The 22,311-nt window shown below is 39.2% G+C and overlaps 3 protein-coding genes across 5 annotated transcripts; all 3 read left to right on the top strand.

Moving 5' to 3' along the window:
- Positions 1-1,016: 1,016 nt before the first annotated feature.
- LOC121958582 (uncharacterized) lies at positions 1,017-6,874 on the top strand. The gene is made up of 3 exons (XM_042507596.2): positions 1,017-1,272; positions 2,982-3,172; positions 4,575-6,874. Exons 2-3 carry the CDS (start codon positions 2,983-2,985, stop codon positions 5,504-5,506), a joined length of 1,122 nt encoding a protein of 373 aa, XP_042363530.2. The 5' UTR covers positions 1,017-1,272; position 2,982; the 3' UTR covers positions 5,507-6,874.
- Positions 6,875-8,209: 1,335 nt separating this feature from the next.
- On the top strand, positions 8,210-12,713 carry LOC121958840 (sesquipedalian-1-like). 3 transcript variants are annotated; one of them, XM_042507984.2, is made up of 4 exons: positions 8,210-8,351; positions 8,742-8,852; positions 10,879-11,182; positions 12,158-12,713. In XM_042507984.2, exons 2-4 carry the CDS (start codon positions 8,772-8,774, stop codon positions 12,571-12,573), a joined length of 801 nt encoding a protein of 266 aa, XP_042363918.1. In that variant the 5' UTR covers positions 8,210-8,351; positions 8,742-8,771; the 3' UTR covers positions 12,574-12,713. The 3 variants fall into 3 exon arrangements, with proteins under 3 accessions (XP_042363918.1, XP_042363919.1, XP_042363917.1); XM_042507985.2 differs by lacking the exon at positions 8,210-8,351 and adding an exon at positions 8,406-8,527; XM_042507983.2 differs by lacking the exon at positions 8,210-8,351 and adding an exon at positions 8,541-8,568.
- A 2,495-nt stretch (positions 12,714-15,208) lies between these two features.
- mylpfb (myosin light chain, phosphorylatable, fast skeletal muscle b) lies at positions 15,209-19,512 on the top strand. Its single transcript, XM_042507684.2, has 6 exons — positions 15,209-15,355; positions 15,933-16,031; positions 17,291-17,471; positions 18,202-18,280; positions 18,392-18,440; positions 18,532-19,512. The coding sequence occupies exons 1-6, from the start codon at positions 15,353-15,355 to the stop codon at positions 18,631-18,633; spliced, it is 513 nt and encodes a 170-aa protein (XP_042363618.1). The 5' UTR covers positions 15,209-15,352; the 3' UTR covers positions 18,634-19,512.
- Positions 19,513-22,311: the final 2,799 nt, after the last annotated feature.

Here is a 22,311-nt window from a genome sequence, read left to right as displayed (position 1 = left end):
TAACCACATACACATACACACTTTTTTCAGGTGATAACTTTTTTTTTATTTTTACTAATCTTCTACAAGTTTTTGCCCATGTCTTGTTACTTGTTGCTCATATTTTTGAAAGAAGTCAAACCAATTTGCGCAGGGTTTAAAGGGCTGAAAAAGCTTAAGTGTGCCTTCTCTTAGAAAAGCAGAAAGCTTACTGTAGAGCACCTCAACTTTCAAATATGAAGCACAGTCTAATAATTCCTCTTGTTCCTGCAGCCCTGTCAAATGTTTAGAGATTTGTTTACTGTGATGCCTATCACTGAAGCTCTTGTATAGACCTACACATTCTACTCCAAATCAAATAAACATGTTTGATACTTCTTTATTGTAAAGTGCTCTGTATTGTCAAGATTCCTTTACAATGATCTGACACAATCTGAATTGTCCCCAAAACATACACAACACCTTATGTTGCCCCCACTGTTGTTACACACATTACATTTTCCCTAGCTTTTTTTTTTTAACAAAATAGTCTTCTACATCTACTTATCTCTCTTTTTGCATCTCTCTTGTTACTATGCCGATAATACCTTCCTCTTTGATGCTGATGGTTTCAGTAAAATTAATTATATGATTGAATTGTGGAGAATCTTACCAAACTAACAGTGTGTAGCATGTCCATAGTGACAAAAGTTTTAACATGTACATATACTGTATGTGTGATCTAAGCAGGTAATGGTTTAGCTGGACCTGAGTTTGCAGGGATCAAACTGGACATGAAAATAACCTGCAGAGGCAGATATGAACTTAGATATGCTGGTTTTCTCCAGCAGGTAGAACTCCAATGAACTGTCTCTAATAGAGGCTGGCCTTTATTTGTCAGAAAGTGTTGCCACACCGGCCCAGTAAAAGGACTGAGCGTCTAAATGGGACCAGGCTTTTATTTGAAGTTTTGTAATAATTTCCATTAAACAGTGACGTGCACCCTATTAAACCCAGACTTTTATTTTGAAAACAGCTTCACACCGGAAGTACTTCGGGTTCTGTCTCCGGGGGTCTCCACTTGTTTTGTTGCCTTCCGATATTTGCCATTTATTTTTGTTTCAATTGTCTTTTTATTGTTGTGGCCGGTTAAGTTGGCACAACATTAATGAAAACTCTTGCCAACACAGTAAACACATGGCACTTTTGTCGGAAGTTTAAAGGGAAAACGATAACGCACGGAGTTAGCTAATGTTGCTAACGTTAGCTTTTTCACGTTACAGTGTAGCCGCTGACTTCACCGCCAGCCTGCAGGTACAGCTGCTACAAACATGCCCAGCTAGGAAACCCACACTAGATTAACTGTGGTCATTTTAAAATGCTTGTTTGTTTGAAATTAATATCAGCGAAACAGTGAACAACATCCAATGCAAAGGTTAGTTGAATAAAACATGACCTTTCTGTGTTAATGTTGATCAATATTTGTAACTTAGCACAGGTTTTACTGTTTAATGTACCCGCATTGCAAATAAACTGGAAAAATAACTGCAAACTCACCCTGTATGAGATAAGATGACTATGCCACCATAGTTGCAACAGCTGGTAACTGCAATGGCCTAATAATGCAGATTGTTTAGGTTTCTGATTTTAGAGTTACAAGAGTTAACCAGTCTTTTGTAAAAAGAAATACTGCACTCTAAACTAGGGGTCCACAGATTGTCGGTCTGGCTGATTATCAGGCTTTTTTTTGGCATTTTTGCCTATTATTTGTGTTTTATTTTAATGGTAGCCGATACAGTTATGAAAAAGAGTGCGTCAAACACTCAGCCAACACCAGGAAAGCAGTCTGCCATACATTATCAGCATTATCAAACTTTTACTTTGTAAAACCTCAGAGAGCTTTTTTTATTCATTCATTTTTTAATTTAGATTTTCATTGACCCGATTGACCGGTATCAGCCCTTTAAAAACAATATACATCCTTCCCTACTCAAAACTGATTCTTTCCACCAAAATAATACACATAGCCTTTATAAGAATATCTCCTACAGATTAAACACTTAAAAACAATTTAACACTGCTGTGAAATACTTTTTATATGTGTTGTGGCCTCCTGAGGCCATGCTACATATTCAGGTGTATAAAAAAAATGTGTAGAAATATAGAAATTTCCTCTTCTTTTTACGGTTTAGCTTTGATTTGTTTTTGTCCCACAATAGGCTGCATTTTTTGGTGCATACAGTATAAGGACTTTTGCCATAATGTAATACAATACTATGACTATGTCATATAAATACTGCATTGTATCAGCAGAGGATACAGTTCACATCTGCCTACCCAGTGAGCTCCTATTGGGCTAAACTCACAACCCAGCAGCCAGAGTCAAGTTGTAACGGCTGATATTTATTTTATTTTAATATTTGTTTGTTACTGTAATACAGATAAAAGAAAAGTGTGTACCATAGGCCTTCCTCTCTTTTTTATGCGCTGCTCCATTACTCAACACAGTAGAGACCTCCTGAGGACTTTTTTTTATGCTCTTGACACATGATTGGAGTGTGTTTGCCAACTGAGTTTGAACATGTGAAACATAATTGAGAACATTTGGTAATAAGATTGTGGCAATTTGAAGGCAAATTGTGTCCTATTTGTGTGAAAACACTGAAATTGTGCTCATAGATTAACAGTTTTGAGTCCTGCTGCTGATACCTGAGCTTCAAGTTTTTAGAATTGTGTGCGTAGTTTCATTTTTTGTTTTTATGCCACGGAGAAAAAAAAACTGTAAATGCCAGTTTAACCGTCCTTGTCCAGACAAATCATTTTTTCTTTTGTTTTTTTCTTAGTTGAGTGTCTTTTTCATAGTAACACAACAGGTTGTAGGAAGCAGCGCAGTTACACAACAGTGTTTGTAAAACATTTAGTATTCATGATTATGCAATTGTTTACACAGTGCTCCCTATGCAGAAGGTTATGCGCAGCTAGTCTTACAGTCATTTCTTACTCTAAGTGACTTTTTATTTCAGGATGTCTAAACTTGAACGCTTGAATGCTCGTGTGGCCAAACTACTGACTGAAGCGGTACAGGAGGTTCTGGAGGTGGTGAGGGAGACGGTGTCAGAGTTCCAGCAGAAAACTGCCAGAACACAGAGAGAGAACGAGAGTCTGAAGAGGAGGCTGCAGGAGCTCCAGGAGAGTATAACAAGAGAGAGCACAGGTCGGTAACAAGTGTCATTTCCTCTGGGAAATAATCATTATAGATAATGTTACCTTCTTATATTGGTTAATGTGTGAAGTTACTCTTTAGTCACTAAGGGTTCGAGGGTAAATTTGGTCCAGTCCAAGGGGAAAAAATTACATTTTGATGAGTTTTAGTTCGGGTAACATCTGGTTAATGTGATGTTTTACAGACTGACAGGTTGGACAGTTTTGGTGATTGTCATCCTTCTTCATTAGTGCATCATCGAGCATGTGGGGATATTAATATCTGGTGACTGATAGAAGTTTGCGCAGCATTTTATATTCATATTTATGTTCTTTGGTTCGACAAAGAGCTTACAAAAAATATGATTATGAGCATTATTAGTATTTTTAGGCTCCGAATTGACCGCATGTTAAGAATAATGACTAACAGGTATAGAGGCATCTTATACAGTAGTGATTCATGGCTTATTCATGTGAGATTGCTGTCACACTCTTTTTAATTGAACTAACGAACAGACAAAGTACACAGAGTCGGATACAAGTACAGCAGTTATAACGGCTTTTTAACCACGTAAAATACCCGTGCTGACCAGCATATTGCTACTTGGTTATGAAATGATTTGCATAAATAAGTATTGTATATTATTATATCTTACCTTATATACAGAATGGCAAGGTGGCACAAAGGCATGATATTGCTGCTGTGAACAGGCAGTGTAAAAAGGGTTATAGACGGCTTTCACAGGAGCAAAAATGAGTCATACTAAGCAGGCAAACAGACCTGAATTTGTCTTAATCGAGCCAGACAGGTTTGGTGTGAAAGCACCCTTAAGCCTCATTCCCACTGTACAGAAAAACATCTGCTAACATCTGGTTTTTTAATGCACTGGTAAAGGTTATAGTCAGCATTCACACCCGGGTCAATTGACTCTGCAGTAGTCATGGGTATTTATCTGCTCTAGCTCTGATCAGCAACGATAGAAATACCCACGTGAACGCACTAATTTCAGCTCCTCAACCAGCGAGATGCAATGACACGCTGCCACTGATACCCTCCGTTTCCACCTAAGCAGCACTATGACATTTATCCATATTAGTCTGCGCCAAGTTTAAAAGAGAGACGGACTAAATAAGAGATACATTAAGAGAAGTAACCACCGGAAAGTTTTCACAGACCTGTGTCCATGCTGCTTTCTACTGTTTATCTGTTCTCCTGAAATCACACGGACAAACCAAAACAACACACACAAAAGGCACGCTTGTCTGCTGAAGAACCGTGTACAAACTCTACTCTACTGTCAATGGGAAAGCAGGCTATAGCTTATTTTTAGCAGGTTTACCTGTGTGCATGTGTTCATTTTGTTTGAAAAGGGGTATTATTAAAATACTTATTTCTTTTGGCCTTGATTTTACAGCTGTTCTACTTACAAGCAGTCCATCACCTGAAGAAAAAGAAGATGCACAGAATCAAGAGCAGGATTTGGGGCTCACTTTGAGGCAGGACTCAGACTTCCCTCTTGCAGTGCAAATATTGATAAGTGGTCACAAACCTGACCATGACGTGAAGCAGGAATCGAAACAACGAGAGAGCTACGATATCGCCGAATCACAAGCTGAGTGCTACGATATCGCCGAATCACAAGCTGAGTGCAGCTCGGCGCAAACAGCCGAACATTGCAAAGCACAACAAGAGGAGGAGACACAAGTTATAGAGGAGGCAATGACAGTCTTAGCCGATAACACCTGCACCTCTCAATCCAGCACCTCTCTCGGTGTAAACGTGGCTGTTATTAAAAAAGAGTTGGAACTAACAGACTGCTCAACACCTGAACTACCATCTCTTCAGGAACAATACAGTGGATGTGTGGATTTAAGCTGCAACTCGTCCCGTCAGAACTCCGCTGAAATTCACAGGTCACAGGTCAGTGCTGATCCTCACGGACGCGTCTTTGTCCACTCAAATCATCCTGTACCTCGGAGGCACGGCTTTGCAAAAAGCACCAGGGCTGCATTTGATGGGAGAAAAAACAGGATGGAGCACTTCAGGAGAGATGACTCACACTTGTGTGTTGTGTGCGGAAAGACGTTCAGCAGGGTCGGGAACCTAAGAATCCACCAGCGCTGTCATACGGGAGAGAAGCCGTACGGCTGCATACAGTGTGGGAGGCGTTTTAGTCAGGCAGGAGACCTGAAAAAACACAAGAGGGTCCACACAGGGGAGAAACCGTACTACTGCAACCAGTGTGGAAAGAGCTTCAGCCGGGGGGAGAATCTGAAAAGACACCAGAAGATCCACATTGGAGAGATTTTACAGTTACAGCAAGTGTGGAGAGAGCAACAGCAGTGATGTTTTTACAAGACTGCAAATATATCAGCACATTTACTTTGTGGAGAATCTGTGAAGGGTAATTTTTGGTCTGTGTCCGTAGCTAAGAAATAGATGTGAGATATTTAAATTATAAACCACGGAACCTACAAAAAGGCTAGTCCTTAATAACTCAGAAAAGGAGTGACGTGCTGTTCTGGTGTGAAGCCAGCAGTGTGCTAGTTACGCTTGTCTTTTTGTCCTCCTGATCACGATGAAACAGGGCTTTAAAAGTTAACCACGTAACCAAAGACGCAAAAGCTTTGTAGATAGAGATGCAAGGATATAAAGGCTGTGAATTGATATCTGTGTAACATTGCTTTTGGCCCACAATTTGGTCAAATGTGGAATATTTACCTTGTAAAACTTAAATTAGCAGAACAACAAAAAAAAAAAGAAATGAACTCCAAAGCTCCCGCAGAGCCATTATAAATCCACACGGGGGTTTTCAATTATTTTGGCTGATTTGATGTTAAGACTTTGTGGCATCTCCTGCACTCTCCTCTGTACCTATCAATGCACTAAACGTTACAGCTCTTTTGATTCTTATAGGTAATTATAAAGCTTTATTTAAGAGTGGAGTCATTTTGTACAAATTATTAGCAAACAAATACAAATACAGGAATTATTTGTGAATGTACTAATGCAACATAAAGATACTTAGAGAATTTCTAAAAGTAATGCAGACACCGTTCTCTTTTTAGGAGGAAAAGAAAGACAAAGCACCCAACCTAGACGCCCAAAATAAAATCAAAGGATCCTACATCGTACTATAAGTGTCATTAATTCAAAGACACCTGCTGGGCTGTGCAGGACAAGAAGAGCACATTTTATTTAGCACGCTCTGATGTCAAAAATAGTTTTTTTAGAATGCATAATAATATTGTAGAATGACAATGTAGAAGCTAAAATAAAAAAAAACTATTAGTGCATCTCTGCTTTTGACAAAACAGAGTCATATCCAGTGAGCGAGTGGTCTAAAGAGCAGATTTAAACATTTTAAGATTATGGTGTATTATATGCAGAGTTCCTACACAGTGTGGAATTTGATTTGAATTCAACTCGACACAATGAATAAACAAGGCTGCACAAACACTGTGAAAATCAAAGTATTTAACTTTTTTCAATCCATGTTTGGTTCTTATTTATAAAAATGACAAAAAAAATATGGGGAAATAATAATATAATATCATTTTTAGCATGCAAAGGTAAAATAATATGAGTCAAGGCAGCACTGGTTAGTTCTTTGGGCAGAGTTGAGCTCATTTTTAGTTAATAGATCTGTGTAAGCTACCGTACCAACAATCCACAGTTGTTTGGCAACATAATAAAATATATAATAAAAAAAAAGGTCAAATAAATTTTTACAGTTGAATTTTAAAAATATTTATATAGATAATAAACATCCAGATGTCGAAAATGGTCTGAAATATCTATAAAGAAGTCTTGAAAAGTCTGTAATTTTGAATGTAAAATGTGTAGGAACCCTGCGTATAGCGTAACGCCTTCAGTCCTGTACAAAATGAGTTCTCTCATCTTAAATACATAAACACTGAAGACAATGATTGAAACTTTTTAAAGTCTGCACAGCATGATTGTCATTAAAGTTGCCTGTTTTTCCAGACGGATTGAAGCTTGCTGTATATGCGGGATGTATTTATTGCAGATTTATTTCGTTATTTAAGATAAAAGCCAGGAAAATAGTGTTTGTACAGAAAAACAATAAATTAATTTATTACCACCACAAAGGGCTCAGTTAGTGACTGTTTTTCAAAGGACTCCTTACATCACTTACATTAAATAAAAGCAAACATCACCTTAAAACCCACCTGTGAATATGTCATTTTCACTTCATGAATGATATCATGAGGCTAGAATGTGTGAGAAATTATCACATGTACCCTCTTGACTTTACATATGAGATGCTGCAGTTTTTCACAGAAAAAACAAACAAAAAAAATGCTCACCACTGTCTCACACTCACAGCCAAAAATGTCAGTATATATTTTTTTTACTGAGACAGTTCTCATGTTTTTCTAGCATGTTTTACCTCTTATCTCTTCTTTAATTACCTTAATTCTTGTCTATCCTATTTCTTGTATGGCTTTTATTTTTATATTGCCTCTGGGTTTTTTCCCTCTGCTTTGCTTTGTTTGTACAAAGTACTTTTCAGACTCTGATTTTAAAAGTACGATATAAATTAAAAAAAAAACACAATGATAATAATAATAATAATAATAATAATAATAATTATCATTATTATTATTATTGTTATTGTTATTATTATTAATATATTATTGTTATTGTTATTATTATTATTATTATTATTATTATTATTATTATTATTATTATTATTTATGATAATGACAGTGTTCCAATTGCCAAGATTTTGACAGTTTTTGCACAAGAATCATACATTATTTTTAATATTATTCTCATTGAATAATCAGCTTTAATATGTATTAAATATTTGTTTATTTGCCCACAGATGCAGTTTTTTTTTTTTTACATTATTCTTTGCCTGAACTTTTTTCTTTCTTCACTTTATTCAATCAGTAATACAAGACACTGAATTTAAATTTTAACAGATACGTAAATATTTACCATAAATTGACAAATATACAGTTAACATTTCAATATCAATAAACTAAAAGAAACTTGAGTGAAAACATTAAATTAGGAAGTTGTTTGTGTACAGCTGCGGTTGTGCTGTTGACGCGCAGCTGTCCTCACCCACCTCACCTACCAGGAAGTGATTGACACACACACACACACACACACACACAGGAGGAAACTGTTCACAGTTATTACACACTTCTTCTGAAAGGTGAGTAAACACGAACCATGTGGAAGTGAGAAATTTGTCTGTCTGCTGTTTCTCAACCTAAAGTTGAACGTACGACAAAAGGAAACCGAAATTAATGACTCAGATATTAGTTTCGGGCACAGACGGTGGCAAAAGACGTTACCGCCTTAAAAACAGTTGGCGAGTTATTAATGGCGGTCAGTTTGGCAGGTTTCCAACATTTAAACGACATTAGACGGTAGACTTAACTGTTTTTGTACATTTTAATGACAGGGAGCGTTTCCTCGTCGTATCACGGGAAAGCCCACAGACATAAGCTCGTTAATATTAGTTTTCTGTAAACAAACTCTCGCAGTGGCCTAATGAAAGAGGGAAGTTGAAGGCTGACTGTTTTCTCTGTCTGTGTTACAGGTTCAGGTCTAAGCAGCCTGTGATGTTGAAATGAAGATTGATGAAAAAGTCCTCACCTACTTTGAATCTTGCACCTCACCAGTGGACAAAGAAGGATACCTGTACAAGAAGGTAGGACACATAAATATGAAATTAAAGACAAGGTAGGCAACATGAGTTTTTGCCGTTTCAATACATTACAAAGGCAGACTGAGGTTCAAAAACACTGAACAATAATATTTAAAACGTTATCTTCATAACATTATGTGTAGGCACCGTTTAAAACGAAGTAATGAAGTGCCAAGTGAACTATCAAGGATTTAAGATTTATAGCAGATTTATAGATTTATAACATTATCATTTAAGCACTAGTACAACAATTAAAGCTGGGGTATGCAGGATTATGGAAAGGCAAAAAAAAGAAACAGAACTTTAAAAAAATACACCTTCCTCCTCTAGCTGCCTTCTCTCAGTCCTAAGCCCCTTCCACTAGATGAAAATAGGCATATGCATGCACTTCCGTACTGTAACACAGCGTTTCCCATAAATGTATTCATTTAATCTTATTTATGGGTAAACCCGTTAAAAATAGACCATAGACTCCTTTTCCATTGCCAGTAGAGCAGAGCTGTTTACACTGATCTGCAGCAGGCGAGCATGTGTCTGTGTGGGTTGTTTTGGTGTGTCCGTTCAATGCCACTGACAGGCAGGAGAACTGGTAAACAACAGACCGCAGCATGGACCAAGGTCTGAAAGTTTTACTATTTCTCTTTATATATTTCTTAAGTTATTCAGTCTCTCTTTTAAATTCAGTGCAGATTAACTTGTATCGATGTGTTAGCGCTGCTTAGGAGGAGATGGGCAGTAATAAGTGGCAGCACATCATTGCATCTTGCGGGTTAAAGACCTCAAATTAGTGTTCACCAGGGTATTGCATTTCTATCAATGCTGATCGGAGCCGGAGGCGATAAATGCTACTGTCGACTCACTTTCTCTGGGAGGAGAGCAGGCACTAGCTTGGGAGGCAGAGCTTCAGTCAGTGACTGTGCCGGCTCAAATTTGGCCAGCGCAGACCCCCCCAGCACTGTCGCAGCAAGCTGGTGGCCATTGGCAGTACAGGGTCAAACCTGCGTTATGGCAGCAACATAAAGTTTGCTGATCCCGCAGTGTGGCGGGTTTGTTGACCCCCGGGAGGTGTTTCTTTGTTGGTGGATTTGGGTTGCTGCAGCTGCTGATTGGGGGTTCATATCTGGAGCTGCTGCCTGCTCTCCAACTGGCGAGATGGTCTGTAGTGGTGGGTAGTGAGGCGGAGGACACACTGTGATTCGAGGCTCTAGATAGTGTGCATGAACATAAACATGAAGCCACAGCCATGATCTTTTCGTGCTGGTTAGGAGATGGCTAAACTATTTGCAAATTTTCCGTCCATCTCTGAAACTCTTTGCTGATTAGATTAAATTCAAGTTTATTGTTATTGGACAGTACATGTACAGTACAAGGAAAAGAAGTTGGCATCTCACCAGAGTGCAAATAAACAGTAAAGTTAAAGTGATATTGACACGTGTTATGTGTTGTACATTGACAGACTCTCTTTTTAGGCCCTTTTTGATAAATTTGTCTTACTCTTAGGGATGCTTTGCATTGTGGGCAGTTGTTGTCAATGCAACTTTCTCTGCAGGGTTCTCCACCTTCACATTGAATCAGGCTTCCACCATCTGAAAGGATGCGCTCACGCATCTGCATCAGACAATAGGAACGCCCCCACTCTGAAGTGACCTCTTATTGGACAAAATCTCCCATCATAAGGAGGTGTAGAAATCTAGTTTTTTCTCAGACCACTTAAATTACAAAATACCAAAATTTACTCATTTTCCCCAGGATGCCAAAATCAAACTGTCTACCCCAACTTGAAGTAAAGAATATCATAAATGAATAAATACATTTGAATTATCCAGAAGGCTGTTAATCCACAGCTTTCAAAATAATGTAACATTTGAAGTTCCTAAATGTTAACAAAATCCACAAAAAATCTACTACACTCTAACATTTAACCTCCCAGTTTGCTTCTTATTTCCTCAAATTGTTGCATAAAAAGTTGAGTAAATGAGCTATTATGTAAGTGAGTCAGTAAACCACAGATGGCACAATTGTCACACAGGGTGAGATAAAGACTTCCTATCAGAAGCGCTGGTTCGTGCTGAAGGGGAACCTCCTCTTCTACAAGGACCGTCCGGCTGACCGGGACGTGACAGGAGTGATTGTTCTGGAGGGCTGCACCGTCCAGCTGTGCGAGTCTGAGGAGCAGTTTGCCTTCTCCCTGGTGTGGAGCGAGCCAGGATTGCGGACGTACAAGTTTGCTGCCGAGGACCAGGCCAGTCAGGAGAGCTGGATCAAAGCCCTGCTGTCAGCCAACCACAGCTACCTGTCCCTGCTGGTGATGGACCTGGAGAAGAAGTACAGAGGTGAGGGACAGACAGAGAGGCTGAGTGTCTGTTTTGATCTGCGGGTCAGAGAGAGCTGCCTTTGTTCTAGAGACACAGCTGTGTGAGGCGTCACTGTTTACTGCTCCCACATCAGACACAGTGTACATCGTGGTACACAGTATGTAGACAGTATATTCTCAAAACATGCTTTTGTCAGTATGTGCAGACAGGGTGAACACAATAAGTACTTTAAATCCTGAAAACTTTATCAAAAAAGGGTTAATGCAAGTAGTTTTTGAAGTTGTTTGGTTTTGTTGAATTTGACTATGATAATTTAAAGGTTGTAAATGATATAAATGAGCTCCAGCGAGCCAGCAATGACTGATAGTACATATAAAACAGGTTTTTGATTGTATGCATCTACTGTTTAACTGTTTACTGCAGTATGGTGAAATAACCTCAGCAGTTATATTTAAAGTGGAAGTAGAAAAGATTTTTTGCTTTAACTGATCATGAAGTAAATGTTGATTGCACCATGTAATGGTTTCAGTATGAAGACACCATCGTTGTTTAGATTGGTTCCCTATAAGCGTCACTTTCACTATGCATTCTGTCTGCCACCTGATATCATTTCCTTGAAAATTATGACGTGTAGACCTTTCTTGAAAAGGTCTTCGACTTTGGTTCAACCTTACATTTTAAGGCCTAGAGAGATTAATATTGGTGCAAAGTGTGCTGTGGTGACTTATGACTGATATTCGTCAAAACTGAAGCATTTATGTCGACATAAACACTGAGCAAGCTGCACAGTTAGGCCAGTTTGTATTCTTTGATTTTGCACACTTGCTAGAAAATAAAATGTATAATCTAAGACTAACACTATGGGAAAATAAAAGTGGGTTAACAAAACTCATCTGCAGAAAGAGGGCAGTGTAATGTAAGCAGCTTTAACCTCTCTGTTTATGTAAATTTAGCTATTTGGTTATTCATGTATTTCTTTTTGTCTTTCTCTAGATGCATTGCATGAGTTCCCCAGTGAACCAGCCAAACCTTTCACCATGCCAAATTTCAACACAGCAGAGGCATTTCAGAGCACACAGTCTGCAACGCTGCCTTCCTATGTTGGAGCGGGTTTGGGAGCAGCACCCAGTCTGAGCTCCAGTCAGACGCTTCAAGCCCCGACCGTTTCATCCAAAGCCAGTAAAAGATCACCCAAACTGTGGCCCAAAAGGAGCGCAAACGTTGTGCCTGTTAACACTCCTGCTCCACCTATGGCGGATTGGTCAGCGGTCTTTTCAGGAAACCAGGAGGAGTTTACCAAACTGCATGAGGATTTTGGGAAAGAGGTGAAGGAACTGATTGCTGACTGGTCAAAGAGGGGACGCGGTGATGACGCCGCTCAGGAGGAAAACTTGATAGATTTTGGATAACTGTGAAAAATAAACTGTCTTCACCATGATTTCAATACCTTGTTGTTGAGAAATATTTGTATATATTGGCTCAAGAGCATACTGTTTCTTTTTATACTTATTATGCCATAAAGTCAGTAAATAATATCATGTTGTAATAATCTTTGCTCCTTGTTCCTTTACAGGTTACACACCATATTATTTTAAAGACACTAACACTAAATGCTCATGTGACTGCATACATTATCTTTATTTACTCTACCAAGTCCATCTAGTCTATCTATAGATCTACCTAATCAGTCAGGCAGAGTCTCGTTAAAGTAAGAAATAATACTCGACAAGTTTAATGTTCCATGATTGTAAGAATGAAAAAAGAAGAAAAGAAATCATTTCATGAAATTGAGTAGCTTTATTAATTTACAGCTGCAAACTAAGACCTGCATCAGCTTGTCTGAGTCAGTTATCTAGTTACAAGAAATAAAAGCTGTAATAGGTAACTTTTTAAGCAAATATGGCAAAAAGGGGTTTTTTCGTTACTGTCACTATATCCTGACAATAGTCCATGAGGCAGATGTTCCTGATAACATTTGCAAGAATCAAAAAAATAACCAGTCAGATCCGAGGTGCCCTCACACTGTATCAGTCACACTGCACACACTAGGCAGTGCTGATCAAATACTGCATTGCCTATTTCTCACCTCAGTCATTTCCAGAATCATACATATTTTAGTGTACTGTTTAGCTGTGAAATGACAAAGTCACAAACAGGTAACAAACTTTGTCATTTCACAGCTAAACAGTACACTAAAATATGTATCTGAAAATATCTGAGGCCAGAAATAACCAATGCAGCAACACAATCTTGACAACAAAATTATACTTTTTGTGACTCCTTTTAAATACAACATATAGCCGTGCCTTTCTACAAAAGCCTCTTTTTTTCATTTAGACAGAGAATCTAAAATTGTCAGCGAAAAACACGAAGACATGAAAATTTAAAACTAGCTTTCTTGCTTGACAAGCTCTAGTTTTTAATACCAAATTGAGGATCAATATCAAGCCCTGTTATTTAGCAATCAAATGATATTGATCACTTAAGTATCCAGTTTATCTGTATACCAGTGAATCTGAGTGCCAAACTGCTTCCTTACTTCAAACAGGCCAGTGATTGTGTGGGTAAAAAAGACACCGACAGTTGTAAGGGAGGGGGTGGCTAAAGCTGGCCAAGAAGGGCCAAGTCTGTCGAATTTTAGACGACAGTCAAAATGGCTGACAAAGAGAACGGCGGGGGTGAGGCAGCGCTATTTCAGTCCCTACAGCTGTCTGTTTTTATGGTCTTTGACAGAGCTGCTCTCTTTCTCCCCGTCACCTTCAAGCCCATACTTGAAGTGACTGCTCTGCTGCTCGCGACCTTCTCCACAGATGATTGAACTTTAACTCTGCAAATAATTCTCTCTGATTTAAATATTTAGAGGCAGGATCTTAGATCAGCCAAAATTTAACACTCAGATTACAGAAAAAAGACACATTAGGCGTACAAATGGGAGAGAGTATTGGTTCTCCCTGGTGCAGGATCCTGATACATACCTTAGCTGTACAGTGGAGTGATTGATGGCAGCCTATGGAGCTCATATATGGAGTTTAGTGGGTGGGCCTCTGTCCTCCTGTTCTACAGCAACTATACTGGGAACCTCTGAAGAAACCCAAATTAGTGCAGCCATGGTGGGAAAGCTGCTTATTTAGGCCAATCATCATTTGCTGTTTCCAATCACAGACGTGACTTATTGTCACATAAACAGGTCCTCCTAATACAGACAGATTAAATATTTGAAAATTTGCTTCTATTGCATGCGTCATGAAACTTTTTTCTTTCAAATATCTGACCTTTTCTTTGCATCTGTACGTGCACAAAGCCACCACGCAACAAGGAAAAAACAAACCAGCAGGCTCCCTTTAGAAGTTTTTTTTTGTCTTTTTCAAAACAAACACACACTGAAAGTCAGACAAACAGTATTTCCTGCCACCTGTGCCGGTATTAAAGGACTGTTTACTTTTCCAATTACTGCAAGGTCAATGTCTGCAGAGGCCTAGTAGTCGTGTGTCATTATTGGATCCAGACCAGTGCCGGTCAGCCAACTGCTTTCAAGTTTCATGACTGTTTATAAACCCTGCTGGCCACTACAGATCCGGTAGTGGGCCCAAATGTATCATATAGACAGGTGATGACTTCAGGATATGTTATCCGCAAATACATGTTGGCAGCCCAAGTAGCTCAAGACTGTTAATTACTGTTAATCCTATATGTCTTGATCAAGGGAGTACAGTAGCAACAGCCTGTCATCATACGCTGGGTTTTGTCCTCTCGTGGTAGATGACAAAAGAGGCAAAAATAGCCACAACAAAGACTCTCAGTGTCTTAAGAAGAAGAAGAAGAAGAAGAAGGGCACTGGAGCAGATCAGTTGTCCCTCAGTATGTCCTGTCCGTCAGTTTGTCCATATTAGTCCGCAGATGACGCCAAAGTCAGGCATGTGTGTTGGCATTGAATTCGCCTCATTCCAAGACTCCTGGGACCTATTTTGGAGCATCTGTAAGCCGATCCGTCCCGCCACCTCTTCGCTCCTCCCTGTTTCTCTTACTTTCCCTCAGCTCTGTTTTCCAGCCAAACCTGATGGTGTGGCTAAAGTTAGCCCCCCGTGGGCTAGTATATAAGGCCCCTACAGTCCGGTGCTTACATGTCAGTCACATCGGCTTGGCGTAGGCTTCTCTTCTTGACCACCAACAACCCCAGAAACTTGAGAGATGGTGAGTGTGGCCATGTTTTTTGGAAGACATGTCTCTAGGGATCTAGGATCTTCTCTGCACTAAACCGATGAGATGAGAGCATCACTGATACAGTTGCTATGTGGATTACCAGCAGCCCATGAAGCTGAGCATCCCCAACTGTGGATTTGGACCCGCTCTTTTTAGAGTTTGGCTAACAACTCAAGCCTTAACCATGATGAAATGCTAAATGATTTTCCATCATCCATATAATTGTCGTTCCCATAGCCATTAATTAGTACTTTAGATTCAAAACTTACAGATTTATTTTGTTGGGAAAAACTCTTTGTGATGAAAATATGTGATTTTTTTTTGGCAATTTGGCAAAATCCATGAGATGCGGTGATTTAATAAGATCTTTGAAGCATTCTTTCATTGATTTTGGCCACAATACAGGTGTAGAAGTAACCAAAACAAGCTACTTTTGTTTTTGACCTCTGGGCATCCTTGACATCCTTTGGAATTTTTAGTCGCTTAGAGTTGGCCAGAATCCCTGCATCTTATAGTGAAGTCTGTCTGGTTAATTTTTTGTATGATTAAAGTTTGTTTTGTCTCCCAGGCACCCAAGAAGGCCAAGAGGAGACAGCAGCAGGGTGAGGGTGGATCCTCCAATGTGTTCTCCATGTTTGAGCAGAGCCAGATCCAGGAGTACAAGGAGGTAAAACTTTCTACATCACATCTACACTGTAAAAATAAAACTATTTGTTCTAATGAAAAAAAAAAGCCCAGGCTGCCTTTTCTTTGTAATTTGGCTGAATTTGAGAGGGCAAGTTGAATCATTACAAAATTACCTTCTTGATTTCAGTCAACTTAAAAATGTAAGGCGGCCTGGACACTAACTTTTTTAAGTACATTTTTTACTGTGTATTTTAAAGCTGAAGCTTTCTAGTAATGTAGATTGTGGTCTTTGTCAGTCATGTGAGAAAAGGGACATTTTGTACACTGCATGACTCCATTCATTTGACCTCGGAGGTAACATGAGGAGGCTATAGACCTGATCAGGTGGCTGCATGAAGGCAAGAATGTCCTCATCAGCAATGACACGACAGTAGATCAGTTTTTCCGATGACAGCAGCTACCTCTCCCCTGTGGTAGCTCAGTAATTCTCCTCGGAGACTCAAAACACTCGCTCTGTGACCCCACTGGAATGCCGCCCAACAGCTGGTGGACAGTAATATTAATGAAAGCGGGAAAGAGGGGCTCAAGGTAGAAATTGGGTCAAGGTTCCAAAAAGAAAACCAAATTTGAGGAAGTTGTGTCTATTTTTAAGAGGACAATGAGGACCAAAAAGAGTACAAGATTAAGTTTTTCTTATTAATTGAGGATATAGTGCTTTGCTCAATTAGGACATGAATGTCGTTGACAGTATCTTGCAAAAAAAAAACTTTCAGTGGCGTTTTGTCTATTTTAGATAAAAGAATCAAAATACAGTGGCAGCAGTGGCTGAATAACATTGGGGAGAGGGTCATCAGATTTAGTCACAAGGTAAAAAAAAAAGGGAGGGAGGGAGCGGGACAGCTGTAATCAATACTGACTCCTTAAATGTCGCAAGGGGCTTGTCTCAAATTCCGAGACCATTTTAACACCTAAGAAAGACAAGTGGCCGACCAGCTGCCAAGTCCCAAAAGGTTTGCAATGCCATCTTTGGTTTCACTGGGTGCTACGCCCTGCTATGTGGGACGAGAGGTGGAGAAGGCCTCCACATTTACACGTTTGTGTTGGCAGGCCATGTCACGCAAATAATTATCATAAGCAAGTCTTATGACGAGGACTTGCGAGAAATGTGAGCAGTCACTTTTAATTGCTTGTAGTTTAGTTTATGGTTTGAGGGATTATGAATGTCACCTTAGGAGCTATCAAGCATAGCTCTTTATTTCCTCACTGACCTCTTGTTTGTTATCTCGCTGTTCGCGACAGGCTTTCACAATCATCGACCAGAACAGAGATGGCATCATCAGCAAGGACGATCTGAGGGACGTGCTGGCCACCATGGGCCAACTGAATGTGAAGAATGAGGAGCTGGAGGCCATGGTGAAGGAGGCCAGCGGCCCCATCAACTTCACCGTCTTCCTGACCATGTTCGGCGAGAAGCTGAAGGGTGTGTTGACATACATACTCGCAAAGTTCAAACCTCCCTTGCTTATGACTTTTTGTCTTAGAGTGTACATTTCCCCTGCATTATATTATTATTATAATTAAGCATTCTTTTACTTTTAAGTCTTTTATTATGCATGATTTTACATATTTGTTCACTGCATTGGACACCATGCATCAAAAGTATATGAAGTGCTTCCATGAAACTCATCATAGGCCTGAAAAACAGACGTCTTTAACATATTTACTAAGAGTAACAACAAATATATATATTTTTGGACCAATATTGAGTTCCATTGAACCACTTTTATACTGCTGATGCTTGGTTCCCACTGCAGAGAACAAATACAATACTGTTGTGTTTTCAGTCCCAGAAATACTTAAATCCAGATTTTATCTTTTTTTCTTGAACATTTTGTTCTGACATCTTATTTAATTGACTTTAATTTAACTTTATTGTATTTTATTTTATCAAATTTCTTTCTTTTTTTCCTGTCTCGTTTTCTGAGAACAAAAGAATTTAACAGTTATTCTTGATTATGATGCATTATCTCAAAATCGCAAAGTGATACAAGATATAATGATCAGATGGAACTGTGGGTAATGCTTTGGGGATCCACCACTTAATTTTTAGGACATGGTACTTTAACTAACTTAAATGGTTCAAAATGACCTCCAAATGTGTGTCCACTATAGTGAGTGAATTGAGACTAACTGGCTGCTTTTGCTCTTAGGTGCTGACCCCGAGGACGTTATCGTGAGCGCTTTCAAGGTCCTGGACCCCGAGGGCACTGGCGCCATCAAGAAGGAATTGTAAGGGCTTTTACCTTTGACTTACCTTCCATTACATCAGTCTTAGATCTTTGTGGTATTATCTTCAATCAAGAGATCTGATATTCATTTCTCTCAATTTTCTCTCTCCAGCCTTGAGGAGCTCCTGACCACCCAGTGCGACAGGTTCACCGCTGAGGAGGTGAGCTGATCTCTCCTTGTTTTGCTCACGTTCACATTCAGTCTTTTGCGGGCTTGTAAGAAGCATCATTTCTTAAATCTCTCTCTCACAGATGACCAACCTGTGGGCTGCTTTCCCCCCTGATGTGGCTGGCAATGTGGACTACAAGAACATCTGCTACGTCATCACACACGGAGAGGACAAGGAGGAGTAAAATCCACCTCTCTCAAAATCTCTACCTCTGTTCAAACCCGTACAACATCCACCATTTACTCACTCCCCTCCTCTCCGATGACGCAGCTTGCTTGCACGCTTCCGCGCCCTCCCAGCCCGCTCTTTCCACTTTCCAGCTCACTACAAAAAGACTTGTCTCCTTCACTGCAATACTCAGTGAGAGGACTGTAGGCTGTGGGGGGTGTTTGTGTGTGAGTAGCAACAGGGGGACATGGGATTATTTTCAATAAAAATAATCTTGTGGCACTGAAACTCTCTCTCTATCTCTGTCCCTGCCTCTTCTTCCTCCCTCTTTTCCACCATCACTCATTCTGTCCTTCTGTGTTGAGGCCAACAGTGCATGCATCATACCTACATGCAGCGTGTATGCATAATGCAGTCCAGTGTATACAGCGGTCAGTCAAAAGTGTCTCTTGGGTGCTGTGGTGCATGCACAGTCACTTACTTGAAACAAGTAGCAGCCTGACCCGTGTGGTCTGTTAGTCTCAACCTGACAGAGCGTCTAATGGATTTGTTTGTAACAGAGACGAGTGCACAGTAAAAGAGTGGGAGTACCGCACTATAATAGTTTGCCTACTCCCTCTCTTTTTATTTCAATCTGTCTCTCATTCTCTGTCATACAGGTATGAAGGAAAAGTTGCGGTGAAAAATAGGAAAGCACGATTTGTTTCTTTGAATCTTGTAAATAGAGAAAGAGATGGTGAAAGATGGTGAGCGGGAGGCAGGAAAGAAATGAACAAAAGTAAAACGTCTTTGCTCCTGACTCTTCTTCCTCCCTCTCACTGCTGTTTCTCTCCTGTTGTTGTGATTGTGTCTGTAACAAATAAAGAAGTACAAATAAAATCCACTATCTTTCGTATGACACTGTGTCTGTTGGTTTAAGTGGGGGTGTGGGTGAGAAACACTGACCGTGGACTGTAGAGCACTGGCTGCACACTGACTGTAATATGCAGATATCTCCTGAGATAAATATTTTTATTAATTTTAGTTGAAGAAATTGCATTGTTATAGTGCTTTTGGGCCACCACTTTGGCTAAAAACACATAAGACACATTCAATGTACGTTCTACTCATAATAATATATATGGTTCTACTTATTTCACTTGTTGAACAGAGGTGTCATGTAACATGAATTATTTTTTCCTCCCTGATTTTACAGTAAAACTCATTCAAATCTGAATGGAAAATTTCTGTCCAATGACACATATGACAGCTGATAATGGGATGGCTTGTCAACCACAACATGCAGTGCCGCACCTATATTATTCAAATCAGTAGAACTTTCTCAAACATTGTAGGTCATATTGATTCATTTTACTTATACGGAGAGTTCGGCTTACTGTGTTCAGTTGCTGTAGGTGCATTTAACTGATATAACATAGTGAAAGAAAGTTGTGCAGTTGTTTTTTTTTTAGCGATAATACCAGAACAAATCTAAATGTCTAGGTTAATTAACATCACTAATGCAACAACTCTATGGTGTGCAGACCAAAAGGAGGGTATTATCTTCTGGTCATGTGCCACTGTCATTTCCTTTGTTTTTGGGTGCCCTGGAGCTGTTCTCATACTTTTGGACATGTTTCAGAGAAGACGAAAAGGAACCCCATTCACTTCCAACGATGTCTTTGTGTCAAATCTCAGTGTCATGGATGGGCTTTGTTTGTTATTTTTCCTACCAGAGGTGTATAACCAACTACACGGGTTCAACGTTGCATTTGAAGCATTTATTTCCTTCTTGTTCTCATTTATTTTGTGTGGGAGGCCTCTCTTTATGACCTGCATCTCTCTGGACTGTTACCTGGCTGTGGTTCATCCTGTTACATATCGGGCCAGAAAGAGTCTGACTCCCAGGGTCCTGATGGCTGTTGGTGTTTGGACTGTAACGCTCACTTACGGACTTTATTTTGCTACCAAAAGTTCTGAAGTTTTGGATGATTTTACCGAAGTCTTGTTTTTTGCTTTGACTCTCCCCGTTATTGGATTTTGTGACGTCTCCATCCTCTGGACCCTGAAGAGACCTAAACCTGAAGGAGGAGACATCCACCCCCAGAAAAAGAGGGCTCTGCAGATCATCATCAGCAACCTTGTTGTGACCTTTACCTCCTATTTTCCTCCAGTAATTGTTATATTGGTGTTCCAGTTTCTGAGCTTGGATGAAACTACCCTTCAGTGTCTTGTGGTGATTCCAGCGATGGGAATCCCTTTAATAGGAATTACAGTTTCACTCCTCCTGTATTTGAACAATATGGGAAAACTGGACTGGCTAAAATGTTGAAAGCAGAAATGAACCTCCCGTATTTTAAAAATATTCCCAACTGTGTAGAGTTTTCCAGAGAGTTAATATTTCAATATCCTTCTGATAGTTTTTTAAATATGTTCAGATCTTTTAATCTTTTGAGTTACTAATGTCTGTAGCAAGGTATAGTCTATAACACCAGGACCCTGTAAAGTTGTAATCAGTCATTTTAAACCAATGTGCTTGACTTAATACAGAATTTTAAATATAACCTTTTCTGCCTAAGTGTGGTTGGAGAATGTCTTTTTTTGTGCTTAACTGTAACTTTGGTCTCTGTATTGCAACTACATGGGTTAAGATAAATGAAGTAAATGCTGATGTATGTATTTCTATCTGCTGTCTTTTTGAATCTTTGAACCACTTTATTTAGTTTAGTTTGCTATTTCATTCACCATTTGCTGACACAACACTGACATTGTCAGGCAGTGGAAAACAACTAGTGATGAGAGTGGGTGTAAAGCTGAAAGACACTGAGAAAATACTTGCATTTCCACAACAGGTTGGCCACCTGTTTATGTTCCAATGGACTGGACATAAATACAAGACCAATGAGAGAGGCATTTAAAAAAAACAGTTCATTTTGCTTGACTGACAAAGTATACTTCTTGATGTGATATCAGACCAGCAATTATAAATTATGGACAACATTTTCCAAATTAGGTCCGTCATCCACACCCAGTACATAGACCTTTGCATGGGCCCCTCTGAACCTTAGGCTGGGGTCGCCTGTACCTTTTGACCCCCCTGACAGCGGACCTGTGTGGCATCCATTGAATTAGAATGGTATAAAGGCCATTTCCATTCAGATCAGTTCAGCTGGATGGTCAGTGGTGGCAACATACCAATTATGAACCAACATGTTGATGAGTATTCGCTGGTTTAAGTCCCCCTAGATGTACTAGATAAACTATATAAATATTTTTATTTGTCTCTGTTTTATTTTCTTATTGTTTAATGTTTATTTTTGCAAATAACAATAGTGTAATGAGGATTATTAAAATTAAATGATGTTACAACAGGCTACCATAATTCTATCTATTTATTTATTTATTTATTCATTTATACACATCCGAAGTTCAATATCAATAGATCAATGAACCACGTGATCTAGTGACGCGTTACCAAAACAGGAAGCAAGATTAACTGCTACGACGCAGTCTACCTTCAAAATAAAAGCTGCCAACATGTCAACAATATCGACATAATGTTATCTGAATACTGAATTTAGCAAATGAGTGGGGTAACAAAATAATGAATAATAATAATAATAATAATAATAATAATAATAATAATAATAATAAACTTTATTACAGACTCAATGGTCCAGATAAGAGCAAGACAACACATACAAAAGCTATAAAA

Source organism: Plectropomus leopardus, chromosome 19 (genome assembly GCF_026936395.1).
Source record: "Plectropomus leopardus strain MGB_pleo_1.0 chromosome 19, ASM2693639v1, whole genome shotgun sequence".
NCBI classification, from domain to species: Eukaryota; Metazoa; Chordata; class Actinopteri; order Perciformes; family Serranidae; genus Plectropomus; species Plectropomus leopardus.
This window is presented reverse-complemented; position numbering and strand designations above follow the sequence as displayed.